Source organism: Amphiprion ocellaris, chromosome 16, assembly GCF_022539595.1.
Source record: "Amphiprion ocellaris isolate individual 3 ecotype Okinawa chromosome 16, ASM2253959v1, whole genome shotgun sequence".
NCBI lineage: Eukaryota > Metazoa > Chordata > Actinopteri > Pomacentridae > Amphiprion > Amphiprion ocellaris.
Window position 1 is genome coordinate 18,825,212 of NC_072781.1, and position 13,924 is coordinate 18,839,135.

Genomic DNA, 13,924 nt, shown 5'->3' on the forward strand with positions numbered 1-13,924 from the left:
TGAGACGCAAAACGACAAGTGAGAAACAAAATGACAAAAATCTAGACAAATGACATGAAACAAAAGAGACCAAAAATTAGACAAAAAAGTTACAAAGGGACAAAAAAATGGGCAAATGACACAAATGAGACAAAAAAATGACAAAAATGTGAAATAAAGCGACACAATACACAAAATAATGAATAAAGCAAAACACAAATTGACAAAAATGAGGCAAAAAACACAAAACGACAAAAACTTGAGACAAACGATAAAAATCAGACAAAAAAGACAAAAAAACAACAAAAATGAGATACAAAGAACAATGAGCATTATAGTATTTTACTTTATGATCAGAACTTCTTGTCATTGTCTAAGAATTATTTAAAATTTATAGTTTTACAAATTTACAAATTGCAGTACATGTCTTCTAATTTTTACACTTTACAAGTCATCATACAGGCCTGATTGGACCCTTTGGCTTTAGTACGCAGACCGCATGATTGACACCCCTGGTCTCATACACAGACAATAGTTACAGTTCTAGCTGTTTGTTTCGGTTAGTGAGGAAATCAATAAGCCATTTTCACTGGTATGTTTTATTTAAATATTTGGAACAATGTCTGCATTTCATATGATTTGGTAAATAAAATTTGGTAACAGTTAATAGCAAACAGTTACAACAAAAGTTTGTTGTGGTTAAACAATATGGCATCTGCCATTAAGGTGAAACATCCATCCATCCATTATCTATACACCGCTTATTCCTCACTAGGGTCGCGGGGGGGGCTGGAGCCTATCCCAGCTGACTCGGGCGAAGGCAGGGGACACCCTAGACAGGTCTCCAGTCTGTCACAGGGCCACATACAAAGACAAACAAGCACTCTCACATTCAGACCTACGGGCAATTTAGAATAATCAATTAACCTCAGCATATTTTTGGTCTGTGGGAGGAAGCCGGAGTACCCGGAGAAAACCCACGCATGCACAGGGAGAACATGCAAACTCCATGCAGAAAGATCCCGGGAAAGCCGGGACGCGAACCAGGGATCTTCTCGCTGCAAGGCGAAAGTGCTAACCACTACGCCACTGTGCAGCCCTAAGGTGAAACAGCTTACTCATTTATAATAATAATTACTTAAAACAAGTAACCTTATATTGTGAATCGCAATGCAAGTTGTATTCAAAGTAAAAGAAATAATTTGTTATTTCCACACAGTAAAATGTTGTACAGTATTTGCCGATTGACTGGATGGTTTGAATGACTTCTGATAAAACTCCATCACATCTGTGCAAAATGAAAAATAATGGTCCAATTTAAAGAATCAGCATGGCATAGTATTAAATGCAAAAAAAAATAAATCAAAATAGTGAACATGGCATGTTTCAGTTTTATGTTCCCAACATCAGCAACAAGGAAAAACACATTACAGCATTAAAGGTCCTCAAGAAATCACGCATAATGTCTTTGTCCATGTGCATTAGTGGACATAAACACATCACAGCAAAGCAAAATTAACAGCATCATAAATTATTCACAGAACTTACTTTATCACACTTGCAACAGACACATTCACAACAGCTCACTATTTCCACGAGATTCAGTCGAGTTACAGGACATATACACAAAAATTGCTGCTACAGTTACAGGCTGAGTTGGTGATACTAATCCAACATACTTTTTTTGTCAGATTTAGTGAATATCTCTTCATTGACTGTTAACTGTTCGTTCTGTGTTAGTGTTACCTATCCACACAACACAATTCCCTCATACCTTGTGCACGGCTGAGCTTGTGCAAGTTTGTCCTCGTGTATAGGACGGGGGAAAGGCATTGATATGCAAGATCTTTCTCCTGAATCACAGACTCCACCTTTAACAAGGACCGAAGTGTATACATGACAACAGCAATACATAGACACTTAAGTAAAATTAAATTCAGAATGTATTTATATTTCATAATTTCTGAACTTCTGCAGCAGGCTGGATGGTGAGTCAGCAGCAAAACGGAAACGTCGATGGCAGTAATCACCTGAGAAATGATAAAAAGTCTGTTCATTTTATGAGATTTAATTCTGCAATAAACAACACATATTTCATGATGCAAATAGAGAGTAAAAAGTGAATGCAAGAAGAAGCAGTTCAGTAGATAAGAGACATTGTTTATATGATAACACTAAAGATCATATATTAAATGTGCCATAAGATTAACTGTTTATGATGTTTTTGATCATGTGAAGCCTTTGTTCACAGTTTACAGTGTAAATGATTGTGTAGTACAGTTGTAGGGATACTGCTGTGTCAGTATCAGTTGTTGCTGCTTCATATCAAAAGCTTTACGACCGGAACCACTTTTACTGTGATGGAGCTTATATCAATGCTGACGTACAAGCATCTGTCAGTGGAATTATGACTGACTGTCCACATGTATCAGTGCTCAAGGTTCTTGTCAGAGCTTTTGTTGGAGAATCAGTTCTAATATTTCCAGACAGGAGGGTGAAACAGAGGCCAACCACGGGGAGCTTTCAATTTTCTGGTGAGACTGCAAGTAAACACAGTTAACTATGCACAGTAGGAAGCAGATAATTGAGGCAGTCCTCTTGTCTGTTTTGGATTATGGTGATGTTTTCTATAGACATGCATCTGCCGCCACTTCTAAACCCTTAGGAATCATTGAACCTCATACTCATGTCACAAACAAAAAAAAAAAAGTATGCCCTTGTTAATATATTTAATAGATTTCCTATAGGTCTTCCGGACATATTATAGAATCTACCGAGTCAAAAATATACATATAGCAATGCTAATATTTAGTTGAATTTTCCCTGGCCATTTTTATTCCAACTAGGCAGTTTTGGTAGCCATCTACAAGCTTCTGGTTGTATTTTTGACCACTCCTCTTGACAGAATTGGTAATATTAAACTATATTTGTTTGCTTTCTGACAAATACCTGTTTTTTCATTACAGGCCACAGGTTCTTGATGGGGTTTAAGTCAGAACTTTGGGGGGACCTAAAACCTTATATAGTAATTTTTTTTTACTACTTTTGATGTGTGTTTGCGGTCTTTGCTTTGTTGGAACACTCAACTGCATTCGAGACCTAACCTTCTGGGTGATGATTTTAAGTTTTCCTGAAGAATGTGGAAGTAATTCCCATTCTTCATTATTCAGTTACCTTAATTTAAAGCACAGTTCTACTAGCACCAAAACAGCCCCAGAGCATCATACTGCCACCACCATGTCTGATGGTAGGTATGGTTTTTTGGGGATCTAAGGCCTCCTCTAATCACGAGATCTGTGATAAACTCCTCAGACTGTAGTGTTTGTGGCTGAGTCTATTGAGTGTATCAGTTAGGCCCTATTAAAATTGGCTCAGAGGGGTCCCCAGCTGTAGTCAATTGTAATAACTCACAAGAAATGAAGAGGTCATGCTGAGAAGAAAATCTGATTAACATGACTTTCTACATCACTAAAACTAGTAATTCAAGCTGCTGTATGTATATTTTTCCGTCAAACAAGCTATATTTTCTGAGGACCTATAATAAATCTATCAAAGTACTTAAATGTGTGATTTATTGTGAAAAGACGCAAAGATTAAAAAAGATTCCATCACAGAAAATTCAGAGTTGTAGTAGTCATTGGAAGCTCAAGACTGCACTGATGAACAGGATCTTTACAAGTAACTTTCGTCCACAACACTTTACAAATTATATTAAAACTTGACACATATCTGTCCATAGGCTAGTTTAAAACCATGATCGCATACAACTCGGCTCTTGAATTTAACTGCATTTAACTCTGTTCACTTTTGAGTTTTAATTGAAGTAGGCAATACCTTCAATGATATCCTGACATTTCATAAAGGTTGATTAAATGAATGAATGAAAATAAAACGTGTGCAAAGATCAGCAGATACACCTGCAGCCTCATGGCCTGATGCTAAAAACTACATGAAATGAATAAAAACAAGCAGCAGCGACCTGTTGTCCTGTTCTCAAACGTCAGAGCATGAAAGTGGAAGCTTTGAAGTGTAAAATGCAACACTCCACAAAAATTGGGTGGGTGTCCAGCCCTTCTTTAATATGAGCGCCAAAGTGTCCTTATTTCAATATTCTGACCTTTATGTCACACAAAAGAGGGCTTGAGCAGCCTGAGTTTTTCTTTCTGTAGTAACCTGGAGTGCTCCTCTGATTATCTTCTGCATCTCTGCTGTGAACTTGGAAGCAAAAATACACCCTGATAATGTCTGTAAAAGATGTAAAATTAACTCAAATTTCCAATTTCTCAAGTGAGAAAAATAAGGATTGCAATGGAATTACTGAAAAACAGTATTTCTGTGCAATTACTGACCACTTCTTTCTATTATTTGTATTCATTTTTGGTGTGTTTTGCACTTCAGAAGTATCCTCCTTTAAAAGTGAATGTTCTCTATAGTTTTTATAGCAACACTGAGCCCATTCTTAAATGTCACTTACTTGAGGATGGCACATCTTCACATGAAGAGATCCCTGGTACGTCCCCAGCTTGTGAGGCGACTGGAGCTTCTGGTTTGGAGGCCTCCAACATGGGTTCCTTCTTATTTCTCACAGCCCAGTGCATTGACTGCAAACAGATCATCAGCCTTTCTAAGTCACACATAATACACCATTTTTTACAAAAAAAAACAAAAAAAAAGTAAAGACATTGCATACAGTTTTTACAGAATCGTTCAAAGCTTGCCACTCATGAAATGGAATAGTAACGCCACTCCTTTTCCAAAGGTCATAGTTTTTTCTTTTGGCTTCATTGCATAAAACTTCTTTGGCTTCCTGCAGCTTTTGGAAATCTGCCACTGCCAGAAAGAAAGAAAATATCAGGGTTAAACATAGAATATTATGCTGACAGAATAAGGAGAAATAAATATTTTTTTTCTATGTATGCAGCTTCCCATTACCATAATTTGTTTTGAAGTCAAGACATCAGAAAGAGACATTAACTCTTTGTGGGATAAATAAGAAAATTAAGAATAAAAGGTAATAAAAACTAAAAGCTGATTAGCGTTTACATTAAATTACACTTCTGGGTTTTTAGAAAGTGTCAATGAAATGTGATTCTTGCATAGCAGTTGTCTATATACTGTATTTACCTGCTCTTGGGTTGTCCAAGTGTTTGTCTGGATGACATGCCAAGGCTCGGATCTTGTATTCATTAAGAATCTGTTCAGTCTGAAAGCAAAAATACAAAAAAATATAGAAATATATGTTATATAGATATTTGACTAAGACTTTATCAAACAAATTCAACATACAATACACAGAAAATATATAGATTTTGACAATGTGGTCAGTTCTATTCTCTCTAAAAATAATGATCAGTGTGTTTGAGGCCTTCAGCTACATTAGTTTCTCAGTGTTGCTTATAGTGTTATTCTTTGCCTGCGTGGCAATTATCATGAAAAAAAACAACCTCATAGCTGATATATGGGTTGATGTTCACATCCTGGATTTTGCCTTTATCAGAGTTTATAATGTTAAGGTTAGTGTTGTAGAATCTAGAAACATGAATGGGTCAGTCCAAGCTGGAAACCAATTCTAACCTGAAAATTGCACCATTTTCAAGTTATTCCAACAGCAAAATGAATATAAAATGTGAGACACTGGTCTCTGCAAAGATGTCATCCCACTTTCTAGGCCAAGCCCATGATCCAACTTAATAGAAAAGCAAGCGTAGGCTCACTAAACCAAACTGTGTGCCTTGGAATTAGTCTATTTTAAAATGAGTTCCAGTAAAGACCTTGTTAAAAAACTATTGAGAACTACTGACTACTACTACCGACTAGAGTAAGATTGGTATATCTCATAGGTTACAGAGGCTCATTTTCTTTTTTATAGTAATTTTCCTAAATAGTCTGGGTGACCGACCCTTTAAACAGTTTATGTGAAAAGATAGATAAATTGATGAGGAGAAAATTCAACCCTAAAGGACCATAACATACTACTTTAAAATAAATAATATATCAGATCTTAATCTTCTGCCTCAAAGTGAAAGACAAAACTTAGGGTTACACTGATCAGTGTTTTTCATCCACAAATAGACTTCACTGAAGATATGTAAAATATGATTTGAGTTCTTTTTTTTAAAGTAGGTGTTGTTTATGATGACTTTTTTCCCCACAGGTCATCCCAGTCGTAGGTGTCAGCATCACGTTAAAAGTCTCTTCTTATAGATTATCTTTATCTAAAGGCGTTTTTTAAAAATATGTTTTCTTTCTGTTCTATTATATTTGACTATTTTCAAATCAATAAATATCCGTAGATATTCATGAGACAACGTCACAGACATGTATGTTTACTTGTTGTAGCCACATAAATAAACAATGAAGTAAAAATGCTGCCCATCATGCACAGACACTGAATGACACCCGGCTAGTTTTTGGAGAGGCATCAACAGGTCTGTGCTGGTTCTGAGTAATCTCTGAAGCTAATAATAATTAATGATGCCTTTTTAAACACCGCACGGGTTGCTGATTGTTGGCGGACGTTCAGTATTTTATGTTATTTTCTACTCCTCAACTCTTAAACCAACATGCAGTTTGTAGATCCTTACAACTGTTATGTTATCCAGCAAATAGTCTGCGCCTGAAGCCCTCTGGCCACAACTCACCGATGACAGTTCATCACATCCTAACAACCCGTAGTAATCCTCCAAGTCTTCTGGTTTGCAGCTCAAAACAGCCTCCATAAAAACCTGTCAGAGAAACACGTATGGTTTCTTTTAAGGGAGCGACGTGAAGGCTGCTGCTTGAGATCACAGCTGTTCAGTTCAAGGGTTGCTGATGATCTCTTCTGTGGATCCCTCACTGACTGAATCCTTCAAGTTTATCTGACTGTTGTCTTCTAGCGTCAGATTAAGACTAAAAACACTGCCAGCTGGTTACAAATGTCAATGAGGATCTCTCATTGAGTTGTGAGAATATTTCAGCTGCCCTTTCCAACATATGACGCATGCTGCATTCAATGGTCTCTAGACAAAAGTTTTGCTCACCACTTTTATTTATGCGGGAACCACACAAAAGCAGAAGGTAGCATTGAGAAATTAGAAACATAGCAAATTACAATGTGATAAATGTATGATTTTGTTAATAGCGCTACATGGCATATGGCGTCCGTGTCAAATAAAAAGAGGAAAAGCACATATCTGGAAATTACGTCATGATTAAAAGACCAACTGCGTCTCGTAACACAGAAGTTATTTAATGTATTAATAGGACTTACATTCTGCAATCGAAAGGGTTTTTTAAGTTCCGTGCAGTCCTCTTGTGAGCGTTTCCCTTTGAAAGTTGTTTTTCCTGATAGCCTTTGAACGCAGCATCATTCTGTTATGGTTTTATGTCATCGACGTCACGGGGGGACGTTGCCCGCGTGACTACTGGTGGCGAACGAGTCACGTGCGCTATGCAAATGAGCCAGCTGTCCGGGAGGAAGGATCTGCTCAGCGGCTCTGCGGGCTGAAGATGGCGGACGGAGAGAGCAGTCTCGGAACGGTCTTTTCAGGCGCCTCCGATATGGACGAACCTGCCGCGAAAAGGTCGAAAATCAGTCCGGTGACTAACTATGGGTTCAAAGGGGCCGAGGGAGACCAGTTCTCCTGCGTCTCCACGGCCACGGAGAGCTGGGAGGCGGCGGTGAATTGTGCGCAGCCAGCGGAGAAGGAAGCGAAGCCGGTGATGGCGGTAGAGCAGGCCCCAGCAGCGCTAGGCGGAGACAACAATGGACTGGGACTGCTGGTTTCCGAGCCGTATAAACCAGTTGGGAAACTAGACGGCACCAACGTCTTTGGTGCAACCGAGGAGAGTGCAGGTATGAAAAGAGAGGGACATTTAACAACGCTGTAAGTTTTTACCGGGACTTAAAGTGGGCAGTGTTTGCTTTACCAACTTAACCGGCGAATTAGCTTAATTTGAAACTGAAAATAAGTTAGTTTGCTAACGTCAAGTACATTAGCAATTCGTGAGTGTTTAGAGCTGTGGACCTCTCAAGACGACAACTTTTTCATTAAGATTTATTTAATTAACGCTTCAAGGAAAGAGAAAACTGTCAGCGACCCGGTCAGTTAACTTTAGTTTCTCACCGCACCAAACTTCGATAGCGACATAGCATTGGTTAGCCGGTTTGTCTTCCTGTCGGCAACATTGACTTTAATTCACGTTACTGCACAGAGGCTGTGCCGGTGAATATTGTTTAAAACTGGTCATGGTCGTTAAAGGATATGGTGCCTATTTATATCTAGATTTACTTGTTAATTTTCAAAATGTCTGCGCTCAGATTTTCTTGGACACGACGATCTTCCCACCAACGGTCTGGCTGTCACACCGGACCACATCAACGAGGAAGATGACAGATCCTCACATGCAAGCTCCAGCGACTGGGCTCCTCAACCACAGATAGGTAAGTAGGAGAATCTGAGTAGCATTTGCCATGAACCGTGCAGCTGCAGTAGCCTTTATTATTCATCTAGTTTTAGTTTTTAAGTGGGAAATTGTTCAAACTACATTAGAACTACCCATAGTGAGGGTTAGGGTTGTACATTTTAGAAAACAAGTAATGATGAGACGTCTTATTCTTGCTCAGGTTCCTACAGTTTCATCCAGCAACACATCAGAGAGACAGATCCAAGGACCATCCTGAGGGACCTGCTGCCTGAGACGGTACTCCCACCAGACTTAGATGACATGACATTGTGGCAGATCATCATTAACATCTCAGAGCCTCCAAAAAGAAAGAAGCGGAAGGATATAAACACCCTAGAAGATGTGGTCAGGCTACTACATGAAAGTAAAAGGATTCTTGTGCTGACTGGTGCTGGGGTAGGTATCTAAAGTTATGTAGTACAGTTGGACTATTCTAACTGCAATGTGTTGGATTTAGTAGTGTTTGCATAATTAAACCAGAAAGCTTGAATGTTTTTTTTTCCCCCACAGGTGTCTGTTTCATGTGGAATACCAGACTTTCGGTCCAGAGATGGAATTTATGCCCGACTTGCTGTTGATTTTCCTGATCTTCCAGATCCTCAGGCTATGTTTGACATTGAATACTTCAGACGGGATCCTAGACCTTTTTTCAAGTTTGCGAAGGTTTGTTCATCGTGTTTTCTTGCTGATTTGCATTTTTTTTCTATTTTTTCTATTTTTTTTAAGTTAACACATTCGAATAATATTGATTTGCCTCCAAATAAGTTTGTGGTGTATGGTATACAGTATAAGATAATAATCATAATTAAAGTTATGCATTTTCATACATACCCTATTTTGTAAGGCACTAGTAATTACACATGCATAGATCCAGAAGTTTTCATGCATGTGGACCAGCACATTCATTCAACAATTCAACAGTCAGCTGTTGTCATATTTAACTGTGGAACTGGCATAAACAGGTTCCATTTGTGTTTTGAGATTAAGTTTATTCAGGCTTTAAACGTTAACAAAGATTTTTAAATGAGTTCAGAAGTGTTTCGAATGAAGGGTCCAGAAAAGCAATTAGAATGAGAGTAATTATGATTATAGCAAGGTTTGGATTTTCTTAACAAGTACTGAATATATTCTCTTTGTTACAGGAAATCTACCCTGGTCAGTTCCAGCCTTCACCCTGTCACAGATTTATATCTATGCTGGATAAGCAGGGAAAACTGCTGCGCAATTACACACAAAATATTGATACATTAGAACAAGTGTCTGGAGTTCAGCGGATTATCCAGTGTCACGGTGAGCGACATGTTTAACAGATGATTCATTCTTATTTTATTTATTATAATAAATTCTATTTGTGGAAATGGGAAAAATCATTAATATTTGTTTTATTTCAGGGTCCTTTGCAACTGCATCCTGTCTCGTCTGTAAACAGAAAGTGGATTGTGAGGCTATCAGGGAAGACATCTTTAACCAGGTATTTATCCATTACAACCTGGTCCAAGATGACAAATTTACATGCATAACATCATCAAAGTTCCCCAACAAATGTTTTTAAGAAATCCAGCAGCTCCATAAGCCTATTATACAGTCCATCACTACCTGCAGCAATGCTTAGCAAATGCACAGCAGAGTGTCTTGTCCAAAATGAACAACATCCATCATTTCAGGTCGTGATATTACATGAAAGTCGTAGCTTCTGATGAGGGATCCTGCAGGTTCCAAGGAGAATTACGTGTACATTTTCTGTTAGAGATCTTTTGTGTGTGAGACATTGCTTGCAAATGTGACACAGACTGCAAAAACTATAGTTGATTTTGCTCTTTTCACAGCAGGTGTTTTTGCTTTTCAGACACTGGTGTAACCTATAACATCAATGATGGCTACAAAAAATTGCTCAAACATTGCCCTGTTAATGTCACCTGTGATTCTTTGCCTGCTGTGAGAAGTCAAAAGGTGTGAAATGAAAAGTGGGCATGGGTTGTATAAAGACATGATAGTGAGGATATCCCGGTTTAGATTTACAAGATTTACTGCCATGGCAAAAAGACAGTTAAGTACAAGACTTTTGGCAGAGACAAAAAGTAATGCTGTCAAAGCTCATCAAGTAGTTCACTTTTGTTCAGTTTCTTACCAAACAAAACAGTCTGTAACCCCTACACTGTGTATGCACACCCTTTTTAAAGTATGGACTATACATTCTCTTGTTCTTTATTGTTAGGCTGACAAGTACATTATTTTGGTCAGGCATAAAATATCTAATAAGTATGATCAGTGTTGTATAAATATACTATAATTATAACCTTATTGAAAGCATCAACCAGTACCAGTGATTTTTAGACTGGTATTGAAAAGTGTGTCTATCCTTGATGACATACTGTGAATAATGCTTATGTGAGATTTGTTAATGAAAAATAACATTTTAATAACATTCTGAGTCATTAACACGTTATTAATGTGACATGGGGTTTTCAGCTCCACAAGAAACTTTAACTGCAATGATATACCCTGGCAGAGAAAATACAAGTATGTTAAATTAGTATCTTTTCCCAGAGATTTTGCACCATCTGTCAATGTATGACTGTCAGTCTCTTGTTGAAGTAAATCAGTGTAGCACAGGTACCTCCTTTCAGAATACTGGCTAGTATTGTTGATTTTAGGGACACTCAACCCCTGCCAAAATAAATGGCATCGCTTTCATTAATGCGATACTTTCTTGCAGCGCTAATAAATTGAATTGATCCTGCAGGTTGTCCCACGCTGTCCGCGGTGTCCAGATATTCCCCTGGCTATCATGAAACCAGACATCGTCTTTTTTGGCGAGAATCTTCCAGAATTGTTCCACAGAGCCATGAAGCAGGATAAAGATGAGGTGGACCTCTTGATTGTCATCGGCTCTTCACTCAAAGTCCGACCAGTTGCCCTCATCCCAAGTATGGTTTACTCAGATGAATAGATTTGTAGTCTCTGTAGGATGCATGAAATAACCAGTGCGCTTTTGTTATGTTTGCATTAAATCCAAATACGCAGTATGTAACTGTTTCATTTTGTCTTCATCTAGACTCCATCCCTCATGAAGTGCCTCAGGTCCTGATCAATAGGGAGCAGCTGCCTCATCTCAACTTTGACGTGGAACTCCTTGGGGACTGTGATGTCATTGTCAATGAGCTCTGTCATCGATTGGGTGGAGACTTTGAGCAGCTCTGCTACAACACTGTAAGACTCACTGAGATCACAGAGAAACCCCCTCGGTTACCAGAACAGCCACCAAGTGAGGCCTTGCCTGCTTCCAGCGATGTGGCTCAGGAGGAGCAGAAGCAGCAAAGTACAGACTCAGTAACTACACCTTCAGAGGAGACAGAAAGTCTGAATGTCACAGAGACTGCTGATAATAATGTCACACCTCAAGAGCCTTGTCCAAATGTTCAGCATACAAGCGAGGAGACCACAGAGTCTTCAGAGTTACCTGCAGAGGGCACACCAAAAGAGGAGGCAGCTGAACTAAAGAACCAAACCTCCAACCTTGAATTTCGTAGACGATGCTGGATGAGTCGAATCAACAGAAGTCCAATCAGCAAACGTCTTGAGGGTAAGCTTTAGACCATGGTGTAGAAAAAAAATTATGTTTTCTACGATTCAAACGTGCATTTAGATATATTTTTAGGGGTTTCAAAGTGAAACGTCAAGTGTGTTTAAACACAAATGGTAATGCGTTATCCCACTAAACCTTTGCTCAGCAGTGTTTTTTTTAACCCATATACTAATACGTCTAATTCGTCTCATCCACATAGAAGCAGAAGACACAGAGACACAATGATACATTAAAATGTTCTGTGTTGTTTCCCACAGCAGGCCAATACCTGTTTCAAGCACCAAATCACTATATCTTCCATGGAGCAGAGGTTTATTCTGACTCTGAAGATGAAACATCGAGCTCCTGTGGGAGTGACAGTGACGAGTCAGAATGCAGCGCTGAAGGGGTGGAAGATGACAGCGAGCCGGAGGACGATGCCACACCAGCAGCAGATGTAGAGACATGCCTCAGAGACACATTACAACACACTTCAGCTGACGAGACCACATCGATTGTGCAGAAAGACAATACTTCTGAACAGACTGAGACCACCACACACCTTTAAATATACAGTACCCAATCGACAAAGCACTAATTGTCTTTTTATATATATATATATGTTTATGTTTCATATATTTTTGATTCATCGTCCTTACTAGTATTTTTCATAAAGTTGAAACTGCGTGACAACTTTGTGTGAATATGCAGCAGTTTTTTTCCCTTGTTTTTCTTTTTGTACACAGTTTGGTCACATGCATTGTGTCTGAAACTACATACTTTATACTACTTACTAAACAGAATGCAGTAGTTGTATGATTTTCCTTTTTTTAAGATTTCTTTCCATGTGCTCATGTCATTTTGCATTTCCATTTGAAGAAACTTAGTTTATGCTCTTATCGGCTCTGTTGTCTGCAAATGCAGCACTAGAGTAAGCTTTAAATTCTAAATTGCATTACGAGCAAATATTTCAAATGTTACTCTTAGTCCATAGTGTGGTGTCAACTGTGGTTTAATGCTATGTTTTAAAGTTGATTCATGTTACTATTGGGAAACATGTAAATATGTAAGCCTACTGCCTCATAAATAGTGGGTACTATGAGTTTCAGACACATACATAAATCTTCAGATGGCTTACTTGAACATATTGTCTAATTTGCAATATTCAAAGTTCAGCTCTGCCTTATCATGAGGGTAAATGGTGGGAAAGGAAAATGGTAATCTTTCATTTTAGACCAAAGAACACTTTATCAAGACGCTCCTACGTTGTCATAAGCTTTGTATGTTTAACCTGTCATTTAAATCTTGGAAAAAATATAATTCTTGACAAGGTGTTCCTTCTGACATGTGGCAGCTACTTTTTATGGTCAAGCTTCTTATTTTTGTACTCTGTGAGACATACTCATCAAAGGGTAGATGATAGTTTTTATCTGTACAAAGGTTGAGTTGTAACATTAAGCCTTAGGAATATATTCACATTGTGACCGGCACTTTTTCTTATAAAACCAGTTTTGTTGCCCATGCCACTTTTCACAGAGGAGCAAAGATGCCTGTAAAGATGAAGTGTTGGTATATGGACATATTTGAGCCAATGTGTTGGATACATGTCTACGCCGACGTAATTCACATGCCATTTACAAGGTAATGTTTTGTTTACGGTTTAAGGAAATAAGGAATTTTTTCATTATAGTTGTTATCTCTCCGGGGGTTCTCAGTAAAGAAAAGAAAGAATGAAAAACTGACCACTCATTTCTGTTGTTTCAAACAAACCTGCCAGGCGTTACATTAGTATCTTCAATAAGATGGGGAACAGTGCGCCACCAAGTGTATGTGGGCTCAAACTGCAAGTTCCTCGATCCTGTCTAGGAACTTTTTTTAAAAAGTAAATTTAGAGCGAGTCGAATTTTATAATTTTACATTGAGAAAATGTCT

General features: G+C 38.3%; 2 protein-coding genes across 4 annotated transcripts; one reads left to right on the top strand and one right to left on the bottom strand.

The window, feature by feature from the left end:
- Window positions 1–559: 559 nt before the first annotated feature.
- Window positions 560–7,375, bottom strand: dnajc12 (DnaJ (Hsp40) homolog, subfamily C, member 12). Of its 2 annotated transcripts, XM_023277141.3 has the most exons (6): window positions 7,232–7,375; window positions 6,621–6,704; window positions 5,104–5,182; window positions 4,670–4,809; window positions 4,454–4,580; window positions 560–2,009 (listed from the first exon to the last, which is right to left on the bottom strand). In XM_023277141.3, exons 2-6 carry the CDS (start codon window positions 6,696–6,698, stop codon window positions 1,927–1,929), a joined length of 507 nt encoding a protein of 168 aa, XP_023132909.2. In that variant the 5' UTR covers window positions 6,699–6,704; window positions 7,232–7,375; the 3' UTR covers window positions 560–1,926. The 2 variants fall into 2 exon arrangements, with proteins under 2 accessions (XP_023132909.2, XP_035807259.2); XM_035951366.2 differs by lacking the exon at window positions 7,232–7,375 and having other exon boundaries at window positions 6,621–6,962.
- On the top strand, window positions 7,324–13,734 carry sirt1 (sirtuin 1). 2 transcript variants are annotated; one of them, XM_023277069.3, is made up of 9 exons: window positions 7,324–7,816; window positions 8,282–8,404; window positions 8,588–8,823; window positions 8,938–9,090; window positions 9,570–9,717; window positions 9,819–9,898; window positions 11,171–11,354; window positions 11,483–12,010; window positions 12,271–13,734. In XM_023277069.3, the coding sequence occupies exons 1-9, from the start codon at window positions 7,471–7,473 to the stop codon at window positions 12,558–12,560; spliced, it is 2,088 nt and encodes a 695-aa protein (XP_023132837.2). In that variant the 5' UTR covers window positions 7,324–7,470; the 3' UTR covers window positions 12,561–13,734. The 2 variants fall into 2 exon arrangements, with proteins under 2 accessions (XP_023132837.2, XP_054874292.1); XM_055018317.1 differs by having other exon boundaries at window positions 7,424–7,816; window positions 12,274–13,734.
- The last annotated feature ends 190 nt before the right edge of the window (window positions 13,735–13,924 follow it).

Excerpts from the sequence above, each read along its gene's own strand:
- sirt1 (XM_023277069.3), top strand. The coding sequence starts at position 7,471 with ATGGCGGACGGAGAGAGCAGTCTCGGAACGGTCTTTTCAGGCGCCTCC. Across the intron at positions 9,718-9,818 it reads GCGGATTATCCAGTGTCACG|GGTCCTTTGCAACTGCATCC; the intron begins GTGAGCGACATG and ends GTTTTATTTCAG. Across the intron at positions 11,355-11,482 it reads ACCAGTTGCCCTCATCCCAA|ACTCCATCCCTCATGAAGTG; the intron begins GTATGGTTTACT and ends GTCTTCATCTAG.
- dnajc12 (XM_023277141.3), bottom strand. The coding sequence starts at position 6,698 with ATGGAGGCTGTTTTGAGCTGCAAACCAGAAGACTTGGAGGATTACTAC. Across the intron at positions 5,183-6,620 it reads GATGTGATGAACTGTCATCG|ACTGAACAGATTCTTAATGA; the intron begins GTGAGTTGTGGC and ends TTTTGCTTTCAG. Across the intron at positions 2,010-4,453 it reads TGAAGATGTGCCATCCTCAA|GTGATTACTGCCATCGACGT; the intron begins GTAAGTGACATT and ends ATCATTTCTCAG.